We start from the raw sequence: 20,287 nt of genomic DNA, 5'->3' as shown, positions 1-20,287 counted from the left end.
CTCCACGGCAGGCCATTTGAGAATGTCCATATTTCTGGCATTTAAAACACCGTAAAGGATTTGGAACATATGGACGCACTGGACAGTTGATGTAGCCAGCTTTAATCTCATCAGGAGGTTTGGGAGAGTTAAAGGTCAGGATAACACTCCTGGTTTTAACAATTTTTCCATCCCTTCGCGCAGTGATTCTCTTGACGGCAATAATTCCCTGTGGTTTTAATTCGGAGCAGATTTCCTCCTCGGTGACATCGAGAAGATCCCACTCCGAAATGACACCTCTCGATGAATTTAGTGTTCTGTGTGGTGTCACTGTTATGGGTATTCCTCCGATTGATGTTACTCGGAGTAGATGCTCAGACTGCCTGTCATTTTTTGTTTCAATCAAGAGGTCCCCAAAACGGAGCCTCTTAACTGACTTGGGTGTACCTGCTAACCCATCCAACCCTTTTTGTATAAAAAAGGGTGACATTTTACCAATAGGTGTTTCGTTGGTGGAATGCATTATTAAGAACCTTGGGACAGGCCCTGATGGTAGTTCGATTTGCTGCCTCTTTGTAGCAATAATGCTATCTGCCTCTCCGTCATTATTTTCAGATAGGGACTGGGTTGGGGCCCCTGAAGGAATATGTTTATCAGGATTCATGAAGTTTTGAAGTGGTTCAGTGCCCGGGCTCCCCACCCACCACGGAGCCCAAAGGGACGCCCACTACCCGGCATGCAATAAATGCGCTCGGGAGTGGAACGCCAGGGCTACCCAGACACTATACCCGCACCACCGCCAGCCTGAATCCTGTCCCTCGGACCATGAGGGTAGGGGCGTGGCATTGACACGGCTGACCCTCGCAGGAGAGCCTACTAGCCGACTGATCCTAGCCGGGCCTTCCAGGACCACCCGTCTTGTCGAAGCAGGGGCCAAAGTGGTGTATTGAAGCTGGGACCCTCAACCACCAGGATCCCCTTTCCGAATTTCCACAGGTTGCAGCGCATGGCAAACACACCGGATTCCATTGATGTAAGCCTGGAACCTGGGCTGGGCGTTGGATCCCAGTGATGCTAGTCTGGAAGTCCAGCAACGTCACTGGGAGATCCCCTCACCACGTACAGGTGCCCACGTCGAGGGGTTTTCTGTTAGTAGTACTGTAGTTTACTTATTCTGTGATTAATAAAAGTAAACAGTTCCACAGGAAGAAACAAGTAAACTACATTAAGAAAGCATTTTTTTAGCATAAGCATTAGCTTTATTAGAGGCATTTGATGCAAGAAAGCAAGCTTATGCAGCATCAGCCAAAAAAATTAAAGTAAAATAAATAAATAAAAAATAACCACTTCCACTTCACCCCTCTGTTCGTTCGAAATACCTGTCCAGCCGAGCCTTAAACTTATTTAGGCTATCAACTTCCACGACAAGGGATGGAAGTCTGTTCCACCTACCAACCACCCGCTGGCTAAAGGCATATTTCCGCACATCTATCCTACATCTGTCTTTCCTCAATTTGAATTTATGCCCTCTCAGGTGATTATTCTGAGCAAGAGGAAGAATCCCATCAGCATTGAGCATGCTCAAACAATTCAAGGCTTTGTATACCTCTATCAGATCACCTCGCTGCTGCCTAGTCTCCAGACACTGTAATTCACAAAACTTAAGCCTTTCTTTGTAAGAGCACCCCTTTGTTCCATTCACTAATCTTGTTGCCCTTCTCTGTACTCGTTCCAGCAGCTCTACATCCTTCTTGAAATGAGGTCTCCAGGCCTGCATACAGTACTCTAGGTGTGGCCTGACCATTGCCTTATACAAGGGAATAATCACCTCCTTATCCCTGCTAGAATAATTCCTATATATCATTGACAATACACCATGAGCTACTCTTGCAGCCCGTCTGCACTGCTCAGAGAACTTCGTATCTGCCTGCACAACCACCCCCAGTCCTTTTCATTCTCTACCACTGTCAGTGTAGTACCACAGAGTTGATACGTTGCTCTGGGGTTTATTAAATTTATTAAACTAAACAATATTTGTTTAATTTAATAAATCGAGTGAAATGAAATGCATTATATTTCAAGTGCTGTTGCTTAAAAAGGGTAATTTACTGTCAGTAGTACTGTAGTTTACTTATTCTGTGATTAATAGAAGTAAACAGTAAAGAGCTAATTATCTTCTTACCAATTACTTTTATATATTATTAATTAATCAATTAATAATTATTAATTTGTAAGAAGATAATTAGTTCTTTACAGGTCACTTCTGTTAATCATAGAAAAAAATTACATTAATTTAAGAAATAAAATCAAACATGCCCGAAATGTAATGTACTGTTGACATTAGCTAACTTGTTCAATCGATACCCACATATGTTATAAGCATTCTATATATTAAAAAAATACCAGATCTATACCAGATCCAACGTAAACATGACCTATCAACAGGGTATGCCTAACATTCCCTGTATATATTCCATATATACAGGGAATATATATGGAAATCCATATATATACAACCCACAACCCAAATGACTTCATTATTAAATGCAAACCAGGTTAATAATGGAGTTGTTTTTGAATTGCACATTTATGGGAGTATATTGATAATGTTAGATTTTTGTCCAACTTTTCAGACATGTTCATGATTTATAATTGGAGGAAAGAAGAGGAAAAAAACAATGACTTTTATTTGCAAATTCAGAAAATTTTGTTTCTATGCATCTGACACTTTCTCCAACTAACGCAACCAGTGCTTAAGCTACAACATACAGTATAACACTCTACAAATCTTTCTAAATGATCCAAATATAAAATTTCATAAAAATCCACCCATTGGCAGTCGAGTTATGTTATTTCAAGATGATGAAAACAGAAGAGAAAACATTTGTTGGATTTCTACTGGTCCAATTTGAGTGAAATTTGAATGGCTAAACAACTGTGTTTAAAAGGATGTCACAAGAATTTTGAACACTCTTGATGCCAAGAAAGTAATAGTCAATCCTAATAAAGTGGGAATTAGTACATGTCTGCTTAATGTACTACTTACGATATAGAAAAACCTCATTATAAAAATTACCTTTTCTTTCTACTGAATATATTTCTACATTTCCGGTTCTCAAAATCTGTGCTCCTGAACCTACTCCTGTTCTATGTCGCCTCCTTATACTTTCCTATTCCACAATGTTTTCTCTTCTGCTTGGAAATTTACTCATATCTGACCATATCATAAAAGGGTTACAAATCCCTTCCATCCAATTATCGTCCCATCGAACTTACTTCTACTCTTTATAAAGTAATGGAGAAATCTATTAATTGCCAACTCCTAAACTATTTAGAAATCTTCCATCTGATCAATGATCGTCAATATGGATTCCATCAGTGTTGATCCACTAGTAACATACTGGCTTATGTTATCTATCTATGGACAAATTCAATGGAAAAGTTTTGTGAAACTCAGGCAGTTGCTCTTGACATTTAAAAGACTTCTGATCGTGTTTGGCATAAAGATTTCCTAAATAAGCTTCCATCTTATGGTTTGCCAACTGTTTTCTGTAATTGAGTATCCAGTTTTCTCTTTGACCACTCGATGCAGGTGATGGTAGCTGGCTGTCTTCTAACTTCCCCACTAATGCAGGCTCCCCAGGTTCAGTTCTTTCTTCTACCCTTTTCCTCTTGTATATTAATATGATTTACACTTACTGGAAATCACATCCATAGTTTTGCTAATGGTAGCACACTGCACTCTGCCTTCCAGTTTGAAAAACCTGCCCTGCACAAACAGCTTCAACTTCTCAAATATCTACTACCAAATTCTTAAATTTTGTTCTCCATATAATTCTCAATGTGGCAAAGATAACTTAGTTAATTTCAATTCTTTAAAATCACTCCTTTCTTATATCTTGCAAAAAATGGATTCTTCTGCTCCTATGCTCATCTTCGATGACATTCAGATTTCTAGACAAGATCACATATCTCTATTGGGGATTACCTTGACTTCTAATCTCTCTTGGCATAAGCACATCAAATATTGCATTCTCTGCACCTAAAAAACTGGTTTTCTCCTTTGTTCTCAACATTACTTTTCTTCCAAACAGCTGCTGCTCACTCTACAAATTGCAAATCCATCCTACCACGGAACAACCTCCCTTCACACTTATTTCTCGAAAATTACAATCTACAGAAATTTTAGTCTAATGTCAACAAGTATCTTCTTTCATCTTCCCAATCTTAAACCCATGCATGTTACTAAGTACTACAGGTTCTAATACCTCTCGTGCTTGTGGTTTGCATAAAAAAAAAAAAAAAGTTCTGAGATTATGCTATTGGCTGATGAAAAATATAAAATTACAAATTAATGGCTCAGTTTATATAATCTTGCATAGACTTCATAAAGAGATATTACTTTAGAATCACCTTTAATGATTCCCTTTTCTCTGAGACTTTCCATTGTTGGTCGTTTAAGAAAAAAGAAACGTAATTTATCTTTTATTTTCTTTTTACGCTCAGCAGAATTCCCTGCAGACAGTTCTTCATTGCTGCCCCTACCACGGCATTCTGTAATTAAATATTTCAATATAGTTAATACAGTAATTCAATTTTAAGGGTAACTAATAATAGAAAATTATAAAAAACATTTTTTTTGGTCTAATTACAATTATATATTCACTTTCAATGCAATATTAACCATTTCAGTCTGCTGAATGTGTGGACTAATGGAGTGAGTTTATCACTATAGGAGCCAATTCTGAAGCTCAATGTGAGTAAAATTATTGTTAAAAACCAAATCATAATTTGCATTAAAAAAATCAGTTAATTTTTTTTTAATGCAATGATATCCTCCACAATCATTTACATATCACTTTCATTGACTTATGGATCTGGATTTCTGGAAAAATTTCTATATTTTCAGCTTTCTGACTGTACAAGTGAGTTAACATTTGCAATCACCTCCTCCAATTTTCAAAGCTGCCTTCTTATCTATTATCAACTGCTTGCTATTAGTCATAAACAAAGATAACAGATAACACTATGTAGAAAATTTCAAAACAATTCATACATTATCACACACTAGTTGAAACATTTAAAAATATATATACATATATATATGAAATATGAAAACGAAGAAGTGGAAAAAAAGGAAAAACAGGAAAAACAGTACGTGTACCTGAATGCGCAAAGCAGCAAAACAGGATACATGTATATAAATAAGTGTCATCGATGAAAGTAAAATAAAATAAAATAAAAATAAAAATAAATATAGATGGAGAAGTTATTAAACACAAAATGCCGAGCCTAGTTGAAGAAAAAAAAAAAAAGAAAGAAAAAAGAATGTTAAGAACCTAAATAAAATTAAGTAGAATTAAATCTGAATTAATGCCGAATTAACAGGCCAATCATATGTACAAAAGCTGAAAGGGTAATAGAGATAAAAATTATAAAATAAAAATTAAAATTATAAAATAAAATAAAAATTAAAGAATTAAAAATTAAAAATTGGTACATAGATCAGGTATTTCATCACGGGGCTACACCTGATCATGTACCAAACACTGTGTTTCTATGCAAACTCATGCTGATGGAGAAGCTGTAGAAATGAAATGGATATATATAAAAAAAAAAATAAATAAATAAAATAAAATAATTTTTTAAAATTTTAAAAAATTTTTTTAAGACTCCACAAACATGAGTGAGGTAGCCCCAACGCAGTGTATTTAGATTAATAAATTATGTAACGTAGTGTATTTAGAAATAAATTGAGTCGATAGTATGTAAGAACGCAAACGCAGTGTGTTTAGTAAATTAAGTGTGTAAGAACGTAAGTTTAAATCAAAAGTATGTAAGTTAAATAATAATGAATAACAAGAGATAACAAGAAAGCGGTATAGAAAAAGGAAGTAATGCAAGGTGGGGGAGGGAAAAGAAGTTAAAAATATAGAGGCGAAGATAGTGAGAATAAGAAAAGTGAGAATGTCCGAATCACCCTCGTATTACACTAATAGTTCAACGGACGGAAAAACGAAGATCAGAAAGTAGAAAGATGTAAAGAGAAGGAAAAGAGTTTAAAGGATACTAGGCAAGCTGGGTGTGTAAGTACCCAACCTCATAGAGAGGGCCTTGGCTATGAGAGTGTTAGTAGAAGTGGAAATTAATACCGCTAGCTTGTAGTGTATGTTTTGAGTGATAGACATGAAATATAATAAAAATATGAAGAGGAGAAAAATTAAATACCTATGATATTTAATTTTTCAAAACATACACTCAAAACATACACTACAAGCTAGCGGTATTAATTTCCACTTCTACTAACACTCTCATAGCCAAGGCCCTCTCTATGAGGTTGGGTACTTACACACCCAGCTTGCCTAGTATCCTTTAAACTCTTTTCCTTCTCTTTACATCTTTCTACTTTCTGATCTTCGTTTTTCCGTCCGTTGAACTATTAGTGTAATACGAGGGTGATTCGGACATTCTCACTTTTCTTATTCTCACTATCTTCGCCTCTATATTTTTAACTTCTTTTCCCTCCCCTACCTTGCATTACTTCCTTTTTCTATACCGCTTTCTTGTTATCTTGTTATTCATTATTATTTAACTTACATACTTTTGATTTAAACTTACGTTCTTACACACTTAATTTACCAAACACACTGCGTTTGCGTTCTTACATACTATCAACTCAATTTATTTCTAAATACACTACGTTACATAATTTATTAATCTAAATACACTGCGTTGGGGCTACCTCACTCATGTTTGTGGAGTCTTAAAAAAAATTTTAAAAATTTTTAAAAATTAATTTTTTTTTTTTTTTTTTTTTTATATATATCCATTTCATTTCTACAGCTTCTCCATCAGCATGAGTTTGCATAGAAACACAGTGTTTGGTACATGATCAGGTGTAGCCGCCTGATGAAATACCTGATCTATGTACCAATTTTTAATTCTTTAATTTTTATTTTATAATTTTTATCTCTATTACCCTCCCCTCTTTTTCTTTCAGCTTTTGTACATATGATTGGCCTGTTAATTCGGCATTAATTCAGATTTAATTCTACTTAATTTTATTTAGGTTCTTAACATTCTTTTTTTTTTTTTTTTTCTTCAACTAGGCTCGGCATTTTGTGTTTAATAACTTCTCCATCTATATTTATTTTTATTTTTATTTTATTTTATTTTATTTTACTTTCATCGATGACACTTATACATATATATATATACTTCAGAGCATAAATGAAAAACATAATATGTGCATATTAAGGGATTAAGTATCAATTATTACATTTAGATATGAATGATAGGTGTATAGTAACAATAGTGAGAAAGCTTAAATTAGTGAAATTTAGTCAATAAGCTCTACAAGTAATGGCAATTCAAATAAATTGTATAATAAAACTGAAAAAATTCAGCCCAATTTTAAGACAAGGATGTTAAAACTGAACAGGTAACACTTTTTTTTTTATTGTAAAAACCCCAAACACAAAAGGTATTAGAACCACGAGTGGGTTGAAGATTGAAAACAAGAAAGAAGATGGTTGTTGACATTAGACTACAATTTCTGTAATTAAAATTTTCAAGAAAGGAGGTTATTTAGATGGAAGCTTATTTAGGAGATCTTTATGATCTCCTCAATAAGCTTCCATCTTCCAAACACAATCAAAAGTCTTTAAAGTGTCAAGAGCAAGTGCTTGAGTTACACCAAACCTTTACATTGAAAGAGTAGAAGTAAGAGTGCAATGGGAAGATAATTGGTTGATTGATTGATTTAAGAATTCTTGGCGCAAGAGCTACTGCAGCTAAAATGCACCTGTAAGATTTTATACAACGGCTTTGTTCTAATTTGTATTTTGTTGCTAATAGTTTCCAAGAGTCACAGAGTGACTATAGCTTGCTTCAGAGATAATATTTGGTGTCATATTTGATTATAGTAATTTATTTTCTTGAGGACAAGTCCTCAAGAAAATAAATTACTTCCAGTATGGTTTTGAGAGTGAGGAAGTGATGTTTGTTTAACTCTTTGAAGCAGTTTTAGCACTCATCTACATGCGGGTGTCCTATTCTTAACCTTGCAAGTATCACTTCATTGTGTCTATTTTTCTGTATGCTGGATTTCCATGGTTGGAGTAATCTTTTAATCTGATGCAATTTGTTAGTGGTTAATACTTGCTATTGCCAGTGATGTATCCCACTGTGATGAATAACTTGTTTGTAATCTGAAAAAGGGATATATTCTGATGCAGAAATGTTGTTGTTGGCTTCTTTAGCAGCTCTGTCTGCTTGCTCGTTACCGTGTATTCTGACATGACTTGGGATCCAGCAAAATCTAATGTTATGACGTTGTTCAAGGCATTTTGATATTCTGTATTGAATTTGCTGTTGTAGTGAATGTTTATTAGAATTGATATTTTGTATCACCATCCATTATGGAACTACGGGAGTCAGTGAAAATGATGCTGTTTTGGAAACTTGAATGGTCGATTTGGTTTAGTGCTAAAATAACGGCTTGCAGTTCTGCAGTATAAATGCTGCAGTCTTTTGGGAGTTTTTGGGCCAACGTGATGTCAGAAAAGTAAACTACCACTCCCACATGAGAATCAGTTTTGGATCTATCTGTATATAGAAAGCAATGATCTGAAAATTGTGCCTTATAAGCAGCATGCAGTTGTTGATGGTTTATATGAGAAAGGGTTTGTTTGCTCCAAAGGTGGAAGAAGTCGCATAAAGGCTGTCTGATTATCCATGGTGGTGTAGACTGCTTCATCAGCAGAGTTATATTATCCAGGTTAAGCTCTTTTTTAATCTCACGCTCGCAGGTTTATTGATTCTTTGTTGTTGTTCCCATTCAGATGCAAAAAGAGTTTTCTGTAGGGGGTGACCTGGTAAGGATTTTATTTTAGCTGCACAAGAAAGTAATTGATTTTGTCTTCTGATTTGTAGAGGATGTTTGTTTGTTATTTGGTTTTTTAGGAGCATTAGTAACTAAGGCCATATTGCTCTGGGATATGCGGTGGTCATTCCCTGACCTTTTCGCATCCTCCGTATTTGGTGGTGACGGGCTCGAACCCCGGTCTAATCAAGAAGCGTGTGCTACGCACTGCTGCTCCTTCCCACCTGGCTACAGAGGCACCATTTGTAGAGGAGGTTCTTGCGCTTCAGCGTACAGGCTCTGCACGGGTGAGGTGCGGAAAGCTCCAAGGGCTAAACGGAGTGCGCAGTGGTGTACCGGGTTGAGCTATCTCAAGGCACTAGGTCTTGCCGAGTCATAGACTGGGGCACCATAGTCTAACTTAGACCAAATGAGAAGGCGATGTAAATGTGGTAGGATTGTCCTGTCTGCTCCTCAGGATATAGCAGATAGGACCTTCAAGATATTCATTTTCCTCAGTCAGTGGAATCTTATGTGATTGATATGCTCTAGAAAAGTCAATTTTTTGTCAAAAACAAGTCCTAAGAAACGGACACTATTTTCAACTGGAATGATTTGTTCTTCCAGCCTGAGTTCGGGGTCAGGATGGAGATTCCTTTTTCTGCAGAAATGTATGCATGCAGTCTTTTGTACCGAAATTCTATATTCATTTCTTTCTGTCCATTTTATGACTCTGTTTATGGCTACTTGTAATTGCCGTTCTATTGTCCTCATATGCTGCGCTTGATAAGAAATGCTGAAATCATCAGCATAAACAGTTGTAAAGATATTGTTTGGGATTTGTTCTATTATTGTGCTGAAGTGGACTGCAAAAAGTGTGGCACTTAGTACAGATCCTTGAGGGACCCCTTCTTCTTAATATATATTGGAAAGTGTATTGTTCATTCGAACTTGGAAGGTCTGATTCTTAAGGAAATTGTATATGTAGAGGGGTAGATGTCCTCTAAGGCCAAGTTTATGTAACCTTCTAAGTATACCATAGCGACACATGGTATCATATGCCTTCTTCATATCAAAATTAACCAGGACTAGGTGTTGTTTCCTGAGAAAAGCATTTCTTACTTGATTTTCCAGTTGTATAAGTACATCTAAGGTACAGCAATTTTTTCTAAAGCCATATTGTTCTGGGTTGAGAAGATCATTATTTTCTAGATACCATGTTGGTCTACTGTTGACCATTTTCTCTAAGAACTTGCCTAAGCAGCTAGTCAAAGCTATGGGACGATAGTTCTGTGGGTCTGATAGATCTTTTCCCTGTTTTGAGAAAGCTATTATTATTGCATGGTGCCATTTGTTTGGGAAAGAACTTTCAAGGTATATTTTGTTGTATAGATCTAACAGGGCTAATTGGGATTGTTCATCTTAGTGTTGTTTCATTGTATAATGTACTTCATCAGGACTGACTGCACTGTGTTTTGCGTGTAGCAGAGTTTGTTCTAGTTCTGCTACTGCAAGCGGCAAGTTGTCGCATTGATTGCTAGAAAAGATTAGTTTTATTTTTTTGGCCTCATTCTTGTACATTTTGAAAGCAGTCGAGTATTTACAATTAGCAGATGTATTCGCAAAATTTTCACTAAGCACATTGACTATATCTAAGGAATTTGTAATCAACTGTCCCTTCCGATTTAGCAATGGAGAAGAGTTTATTTGAGAATTGTTTGTCATCCTTCTGATCTTTTTCCAGATAAGTGTAGCTGGTGTGGAAATGGTAATAGTGGATGCAAATTTCATCCAAGCAGCTTTTTTGCTTATTTTTTGCACTTTCCTGACCTTAGCTCTGGCTCTCTTGAATTTTATCAGATTGTTGGATTTTTGCAAAGAGGTTCCTGGCTCTATTTCTCTCTTTTTTTAGCTTCCTGGCACTGTTTGTTCCACCATGGTTTTGGATATATTCTAATGTTAGAAGATGTTTTAGGTATCGTCTTTTCCACAGCTTGAAGAATATTATCAGTAACATAGGCCACTGATGTTTGTATTGATTCTCGCTTAATAATGTTGCAGTCTAACTTGGCTAGTGACCTGAATTTTTCCCAACCTGCATCATATATTTTCCATCTGGGGTGCCTATTGGCTTGGCATGGCGTTTGGGAAGATAATTGGATGGGAGAGATTTGGCAGCCTTTTTAGAAACCGGCTGGATATGAGAAAATTTCCATGTAGAACAGGGATAAGAAAAGAGCACAGGTTTTGAGAACAAATGGAAAAACACCATCACGACTTGGGACTTGCTTGGAAATGCTTGTGACATCCTTTTGACAGCAGACCACAGGAGACACTGAATGGAGTGTACTTGGAATGCTAGGAAGTGGCCAAGATCATAAACACAAGTGTTAGAAGAAAAATAGGATGCTAGCAGTTTTATCTTTAGCTGACATAATAATAGAATCATCAAGTTTTAACAAGATGGGATGGAGGTTATACCAAGGATGTAATCCTGGGTATAACCTCCATGCACAAGTACATGGTGGGTGACCATCCATGTGTGAACCAATGTAAGCAGGGGGCGAGGTGTGGCACCTACACCACATGGAGGAATGCCACCCCTCCATGTTACCAGGCAGTACTAGGTGGTAGATAACTCTCATCAACCGGTGTAATTTCACCACTTTGCTTAAGGCCTGAAGTGGTGGAACCCATGTTTAGTCTCTAGAGCTAAGTTCCAGTCAACCCTTCCCCATCTCTTCCATCATCTCTTCCATTATGATGAACATCATAGCAAGATCCAATATTCCTTACATTTCGAGGGTACAGCTCTAAAACGGTGTTCGTAGTCCGGCTGCTACTTGGTACACTGAACCAAACCTATTGGTAACTCTCTAGGAGAGGCTTCCAGATCAGCTAGTGTATAACCTTGCTACCTCTACTCTGCCAGATAGTGACTGGAGGGAGTCCGAGTAGTGTGTATGTGGGGGGAGCATTGTCGAGGCCATGTTATGTTAAGGATCTGGGTATATTCTTACCATGCGTATGCCATATCCAAAAATTTCATTACTTCATACAGCAAGTACCACCCACTTTTTCCTACTATTGAATACACCATGAATTGTCAAACTAATAGAGCAAGCTTATCTGTGAAAAGATCTAAGCCTCCCAAACACTTCCTAATTCATTTCACAAATATACATGGTCTCCATTCTAATCTTAACGATGCCCATTTCCACTTGCAGTCTGCCAAACCCCATGTACTTTTTCTGATAGAATTTCAGTTATTGGTTGATTCAACTACTGCTCATCTCAGATGCCAAAATTATTCGCTGTATGATTCCTCTCGCCTCAAAGGTGGTACTTGTGCATATGTCCGTTCTGATATTCCCTGTCAGAGACTTGGAAATTTGGAATCTCCTCTCTTTGATCTTCTCTGGCTTAAAATCTCTCTACCTCATTGTGTCAAATTCATCTGTTGTCTCTACCGTTCTCCCAACTCCACTAATCACTTGGAGCTCTTTGACTTCCTCTCTTTGCAACTTGACTTTCTCCAATCCAACTTTCCTAACAGTGAGGTAATTTTCCTTGGTGATTTTAATGTTCACAACTCCAGCTGGCTTCTGTTTTCTAGTCACACCGATCCAGCTGTTCGAGATGTTGAGGCTTTTGCAATTACTAATGACCTAGCACAGATTGTTCATTTACCTACAAAAATACCAGACAATCCTAATCATACAGCCAACACGCTTGATCTTTTTCTCACAAACAACCCTTCTAAGTACACGGTTGCAGTAAGAGGTCCTTTAGGCACTTCAGATCACAACTTATTGATTGTCTCTTCTCCAATGGAGCCTTTATCCCATGGCTGTTCCCAACCTCGTGTTGTTTGGCATTACAAGAATGCAAAATGGGATGACCTGCGAGATTTCTTTTCTTCTTTTCCTTGGTCGGATTACTGTTTCAAAACTTCTGATGTCAACGCTTGCTCAGATCGTGTCAGTCAAATTATTCTTGCAGGAATGGAATCCTTTATCCCACATTCCACTTTGAAATCTCGTCCTTCATCTAAACCTTGGTTTTCCAATAAATGTGCTAAGGTGGTTTCTAATTCTTCAGTTTCATTTTCTGCCTACACCAAAGCTCGCAACAATTGTAAAGCAGTTATTAATCAGTCCAAACAAGGGTTTGAACAGGCTAAGAGTAGAAATCTTGCTTCTTGCCCTAACGGTAGCCAAGCATTCTGATCTCTTGCCAAAGCTATTGGCCGCAACTTTTGCCCATCTCTGCTCCCACCTATGTCCAAACCAGATGGTTCTGTTGTTACTTCAGCCAAGAACAAAGCTGACCTGCTAGCATCCCATTTTTCTTCCAACTCATGTATTAATAATCTTGGTAAAACACCTCCCACCATTCCCAACATGCTCCATTCAATGCCTCCTGTGGTCTTCCATCAAAAGGATGTCAGAAGGATTTTGATGAATCTTGATGCTAAGAAAGCTCCAGGTCCTGATGCTTTTTCTCCACTTGTTCTCAAAAGCTGTGCTTCTGAACTTATTCCTATTCTTTGCCGCCTTTTTTCACTTTCTTATTCCAAAGGTGTTTTTCCTTCTGCTTGGAAATTTGCTCATATCCAGCCAGTTCCTAAAAGAGTGATAAATCCCTCCCATTCATTTATCGTCCCATTGCAATGGAGAAATCAATTAACCGCCAACTCTTAAACTACCTAGAAACCTTCTGTCTGATCAATGATTGCCAGTATGGATTCCATTAGTGTCGATCCACTGGTGATATTCCGGCTTATGTTACCCATTTATGGACTAATTCAATGGAAAAGTTTGGTGAAACACAAGCAGTTGCTCTTGACATCTCAAAGCCTTTTGATCGTGTTTGGCATAAAGGTCATCTAAACAAGCTTCCATCTTATGGTTTGAAAACTGTTTTTTGTAATTGGTTATCCAGTTTCCTCTCTGATCGCTCACTGAGGGTGATGTCTTCTAACTTCTCCACTAATGCCAGTGTCCTCCAAGGTTCAGTTCTTTCCCCCACTCTTTTCCTCTTGTATATTAATGACCTTCTTCCATTGACTGGAAATCCTATCCATAGTTTTGCGAATGATAGCACATTGCATTCCACTTTCCATTTTGCGAAACCTTGCTCTACTCAATCAGCTTTAACTTCTCGAAAATCTGCTACCAATTCCTTAAATGGCGATCTGCAGGTAATTCTCCAGTGGGGCAAAGACAACTTAATTGATTTCAACCCTTCTAAAACTCAGTCTTGTCTTATATTTCGCAAAAAAGATTCTTCTGCTCCTATGCTTATCTTTGGTGACACTCCAATTTCTAGGCAAAATGATATATCTCTTTTTGGGATTACCCTGAATTCTAATCTCTCTTGGTACAAGCACATTACAAATATTGCTTCCTCTGCATCTAAAAAACTTGGTTTTCTCTTTTGCTCTCGGCGTTACTTTTCTTCCAAACAGCTGCTCACTCTGTATAAATCGCAAATCTGTCCTACCATGGAATATTGATCCCACATCTGGGGGTGGCACCCCCTAAACCTCTCTCAGGCTTCTTGATTCCATTCAGAAGAGGGCAGTTAGTTTAATTAATGATTCATCTCTAACAGAGTCTCTCCACTCGCTTTCTCATAGACGTACTGTTTCTGCTGCATGCATCTTCTACAGATACTTCCATGGGCACTGTTCTTCTGAATTGGCTTCTATAATTCCTGCTCTCTCTTTCAAAACAGTCCGAACACGTGCCGCCACAAGCCAACATCCATTTACTGTCCAACTTCATACCCACAGAACCAACTTTTTATCTTCCTCATTTATTCATTCAACTGCCTTTTCTGGAACAACCTTCCTTCATGCGTATTTCCTGAAAATTACAATCTACAGAAGTTCAAGTCCAATGTCAACAAATATCTTCTTTCGTCTTCTCAACCTCCAAACCAAGCACGGTACTAAATACTACAGGTTCTAATACCTCTTGTGTTTGGGGTTTACATAAAAAAAAAAAAAAAAAAAAAGGGAGTACAGATGAGCAAAATTTGCAGCCAATAGCTTTGACAAGAGACCACAATGCTCGACTACTGTTTGAACAACAAAACAAGTTTTCTATACTTAGCCTGTTCCATAACTACTTTACAGTTGTTGCCAGGTTTCATGTAGGCAGAAAATGAACCCGAAGATTTGGATGCAAGCCAACTTCAATATGCAATATATGATGAAAGCCTTAACAATCAATTCAGCCCTGAAGAGATTGTGCAAGGCTCATGGGGTAGAATTTTTCTTAGTATGGTCGTTACTTGTTAACAGGAGTGGCAGTTGAAGAATAGATGTGCGGAAATTTGCGTTTAGGCAGCGGGTGGTTAATTGCTGGAAGAAACTTCCATCTGACATTGTTGAAGTTGATAGCTTAAATAAATTCAAGGAGGAACTGGATAAATGTTTAGAGGGAATGATTGTGTGAAATTGTTTTTTTTTTTTTGGCTGATGCTACATAAGATGATATGCTTGCTTTCTTGTATCACATGCCTCTATTACTACTACTAGTACAATGTTGACGAAACAGGACTTTTTTTAATAATTTGACATGCCTCCAACCTTGGCCACATGGAGGCATGTCAGGGACCACTTTCTATCTGAAACTCTTACTGGGGCTAACAGGTAACCCTGGGTATTTAAGAAAAGGAAATTAGAGGGAGAAGTATGGGAATAGGAAGGAAGGAAAGTAGATAGAAAGCAAGGGGATGAAAGAAAAAGGCAACCCCAGAAACAGAAGAATAGAACTTAGATAAAGTAAAGAAAAATGGGGAGGATGAGAGAAGGGGCATCCCCGTGAAACAAAAGAATTAAGAATGAAAGAATAAAGAATAGAAAGGGTAAACTAGGGGACAGAAATTCTCTATCCAAAATTTAAGGTTAATACTTAAATCTAGTATTTACACAAAACTCTCTCTTTGAGTAGAAAATCACTAAACCTAGTAGAAAGCAACAAGGCTTCCACAGCAATTTTCAATATTTACAATAATCATATTTACACACTGCGTCCCATCTTAAGAATAGCAAGAAGGATAAACATTTAACCAATTCAATTCAATATATAATCTTTTACATGTTAAAACCTCAAAATATCTAAATCTAGGGTATGAATCATTATCTCAAACAGACAATTACAAGATTAAGGTTTCTCACAACTAGAAGAATAAGAAAATTCTGTGTAACTTATTTAACCAAACAACTCATACAACATAAGAGTTGTTTTTACAACAGAAACTAATTATTCCCATACTCAGGAAAATACACAAAGGTTGTCAAAGTGCATGTATATCAATCGTGTGTAAACCCAATGCACAATTGTTGAGGAAAACTCCCACACTTTGGAGAAGAAATCATAACATACATCGCAGTCAAGGATTTGAAATTCCAGTCAATTTCACCAAAACAGTGAAATACATCTTAATACAGGTTATGAGCCAATATGAAAAATATCTACATTCGATTCACTAGGAATGGTCCAAAGGGTTCATGCTCACCAATTCCAACAGAAACTGGTACAACAGGTAGTATTAGTGTCCCTTTTCCTTAAGGAAACACAAACATGTGAATATCCATCTTATAAACACATTTTGCCTAAAGACATTAATTTGTTGATATTATCATTATCAATCTTACGACATCTTTCCTTGGTCCAGGATGCCGAGCAGACCAGTACAAAAACTGTGCTGAAGTGCAAGACTGAGAATTAAATTATTAAGGTGCACATTGATTCATGCACAACCAGATCAACAGTTAAGTTGAAAAAAAAATGCAAAGTTTACAGTCCATAAATATTCTATTATTAGCATTAGCAGAGGCAAATGATGCAAGAAAGAAAGCTTATACAGCAGCAGTTTCCAACTGGTGGTTCGTGAATCCCCAGGAGTTTGCACTAACAATTCTGTAATAGCATCTGCTTAGATTTTACATAGGTCTATTATTGAAAACTAGAAAATATAACTAATAATAAACAATAAAGTAAAATTAAATTAAATAAAAAGTAAAGAATTGCCAAAGAAAGAAACCACATCTCCCACAATTCCTTTTAATTAGTTTACTATCTTACAGTATATCATGTCAAATGAATATGTTTCCCATAATTTTTTTTTCATTCTCAAAGATCATTGTTATGTGTAGGTACTTTTTTTTTTAGAACCTACAGCAGTAGCACAGCTACCATGTAGGCAGGCAAGGCAATTGCCTGCGGGCCCTTTAGGGGCCTGGCGTCTTTGGATGTCTCCTCTTTTTGCAATTTACATTAATTAAGTAGGGACCCGAACGTGTTCTTTGCCTCCACGCCTGAAAAAAGGTACTGACCTATAGTACTTAATACCGTGCATGGGTTGAAGGTTGAAAGAAATTTGTTCACATTAGAAGTGAACTTCTGTAGATTGTAATTTTCAGGAAATACTTATAAAGGAAGGTTGTCCCAGAAAACAGAAGTTGACAACATGAATAAATGAAAAGTTTGTTCTGTGAGTTTGAACTTGGACAGTAAAAGGATGTTGAATGATTTCGGCACATGTTCGGACTGCTTTGAAAGAGAGAGCGGGAATTATAGAAGCCAATTCAGAACTCATGGAAGTATCTGTAGAAAAGGCATGCAGCAGAAACAGAACATTTATGAGACAGAGTGCAGAGACTCTGTTAGAGATGAGACATTAATTAACCTAACTGCCCTCTTTTAAATGGAATCAAGAAGCCTGAGAGAGGTTTTGGGAGCACCACCACAGATGTGGGAACAATATTCCATGGTAGGGCGAATTTGCGATTTCTACAGAGTCGACAACTGTTTGTAAGAAAAGTAACACTAAGGATGAAAGAGAAAACCCAGTTTATTAGATGCAGAGGAAGCGATATTTGTAATGTGCTTTTTGACAAAAGAAAGAGATTAAAAGTCAGAGTAATCCCTAAGATCTTGCCAAGAAATCGGAGTGTCATCAAAGATAAGTATAGGAGCAGAAGAATCCTTTTTGCGAGATATAAGACAGGACTTACTTTTAGAAGGGCTGAAATTAAGTTATCTTTGCCCCACTGTAGAATTACCTGGAGATTAGCATTTAGGGAATTGGTAGCAGATATTCAAGAAGTTGAAGCTGTTTGAGCAGGGCAAGGTTTCTCAAACTGAAAGGTGAAATGCAATGTGCTATCGTCAGCAAAACTATAGATAGGATTTCTGGTCAATGGAAGAAGGTCATTAACAGGCCTGATGGAGCAGAATGGTCAGGAGCGAGAGTGCAATAGCACGCGTTCTTTGAGTGGACTGGGGTTCAAGCCTGTGACTGCTAAATACGATTAATGTCTGTACTGATGATTTATTGTAAACTCCATTGACCTGGTGGTCATGCCAGAGTATAAACAAGAACAATATACAAGAGGAAAAGAGTGGGAGGAAGAACTGAACCTTGGGGAACGCCGGCATTAGTGAAGAAGTTAGAAGACAAGAGATCTGTCTACCATCACCTGCAGTGAGTGGTCAGAGAGAAAACTGGATACCCAGTTACAAAGAACAGTTGGTAAACCACAGGATGGAAGCTTATTTAGAAGACGTTTATGCCACAACACGATCAAAAGCCTTTGAAATATCAAGAGCAATGGCTTGAGTTTCACCAAATTTCTCCATTAAATTTGTCCATAAATGGGTAACATAAGCCCGAATATCACCAGTGGAACGACACTGACGGAATTCATACTGGTGATCGTTGATCAGGAGAAAGATTTCCAGATAGTTTAATAAGAGTTGGCGGTTAATTGATTTCTCTATTACTTTAGAAAGAGTAGAAGTAATTGCAATGGGATGATAATTGGATGAGAAGGATTTGTCACCCTTTTTAGGAACTGGCTGGATACGAGCAAATTTCCAAGCAGAAGGAAAAACACCTTTGAAGTAAGAAAGTGAAAAAAAGACGACACAAAATAGGAGTAAGTTCAGGGGCACAGGTTCTGAGAACAAGTGGAGAAATACCATGAGGACCTGGAGCTTTCTTAGCATCGGATTCATCAAAATCCTTTTGATGGAAGATCACAGGAGGCATTGAATGGAGTGTACTGGGAATGGTTTGAGTTGATTTACCAAGATCATTAATACATGATTTGGAAGAAAGATAGGTTTCTAGTAGGTCAACTTTATCTTTGGCTGATTTGGTAATATAACCATCTGGTTTTGTCAGAGGTGGGAAGAGATGGGCAAATATTGCAACAAATAGCTTTGGCAAGAGACCAGAATGCTTAGGTACCATTTGGACAAGAAGCAAGTTTTCTACTCTTAGCCTGTTCGAAATATTATTATTATTATTATTATTAATAGCCATATAGTACAAGGAAGCCTGAGGCTTATGCTGCACCAGGCAAGAAAAAAAAAAAAATTTCTGAGTTACCCTTAGAGAGAGAGAGAGAAGTAGAAGGGAATCACCAAGAAAGAGAAGAATGATGATATCCAGCTCAGGACCCTGGGTGTGCCAAGACCATACTCACTAGATGTGAGCCCCTGGGGATATAGTTTGGACTGATTAATAACTGCTTTACAAAGTATAAATAATACTTAATAAAATTCTTATTATTACGCAATGTCATTTATTAAAAATGTAGTACTGGAAATATTTTATAATAAAAATTCATTTTTATAATAAAAATATTATATGATTTCAGAGAATAAGCTTAGTAGTTTGTGATGAAAAATATTATGTTGAAAGGGATTCGCAAGTCAAAAATGGATGGGAACTGCTATTATACAGCATCACCCAAAAAAAAAAAAAAAAATTGATATTTCATCCATCCACTAGCTCCGAAACTGTCCAGTTTTCCCTTAAATTTAATTAAGCTGTCAACTTCTACGACAGATGGAAGTTTGTTCCACCTGAGTTCTATATACAGTCGAACTTGGTTTTAACAAGCATCAAGGGACTGACAAAATTTCCTCGTTATAACCATTACTCACTGTGATAGCAGAGATGGAGCCATTAAACAATGAACACTTTATATCACTGATGAGATAAATCTACCTCCTATTTTTTTAAATTCTCAATAACATGATAAAAATATAGATTCAAAAAACAAAAGAAATATTAGAGAGAAAAAAATAATAAGTGCAGTCGAACTTGGTTATAACAAGCAGGTAAATAACGAGATCGCTGTTGTAACAAGCAAAAAGCCATAATGATTTTAATTTACGTGTATTCCCATACAATCACTCACTGTTATAATGAGCGTACTACATGGATATACCGAACAAATTTTGGTATGCAAACATTCTCAATTGCTTGAGTTGTCGGAAAAATCCAATTCTTGGAATAGATGAAAATGAAAAAGGCGACTTAGCGGACCACCTGCATTGGATTAGCGGCCAGTTTATGACGTTGTCCTCAAGGGATGGGGGCCTATACAATAGTGCAGCGGCGTTCCGCATTACCCTA

At 37.0% G+C, this 20,287-nt stretch overlaps 1 protein-coding gene across 2 annotated transcripts in view; it reads right to left on the bottom strand.

The window, feature by feature from the left end:
* LOC150091236 (rho GTPase-activating protein 12-like) overlaps positions 1-20,287 on the bottom strand; it is a 308,288-nt gene that overhangs the window by 89,059 nt on the left and 198,942 nt on the right. The window contains exon 11 of one of the 2 annotated variants that reach the window (XM_090382935.1): positions 4,382-4,533. In XM_090382935.1, coding sequence (XP_090239061.1) covers positions 4,382-4,533 — 152 coding nt within the window. The remainder of the gene's footprint in view (positions 1-4,381; positions 4,534-20,287) is intronic. The other variant, XM_090382932.1, reaches the window with a different exon arrangement.

Source organism: Mastigoproctus giganteus, chromosome 1 (assembly GCF_048544385.1).
Source record: "Mastigoproctus giganteus isolate SK-2022 chromosome 1, ASM4854438v1, whole genome shotgun sequence".
In the NCBI taxonomy this organism is placed as follows: domain Eukaryota; kingdom Metazoa; phylum Arthropoda; class Arachnida; order Uropygi; family Thelyphonidae; genus Mastigoproctus; species Mastigoproctus giganteus.
Note: the sequence above shows the minus strand (reverse complement) of the source record. Positions and strands in the feature narration are given on the sequence as shown.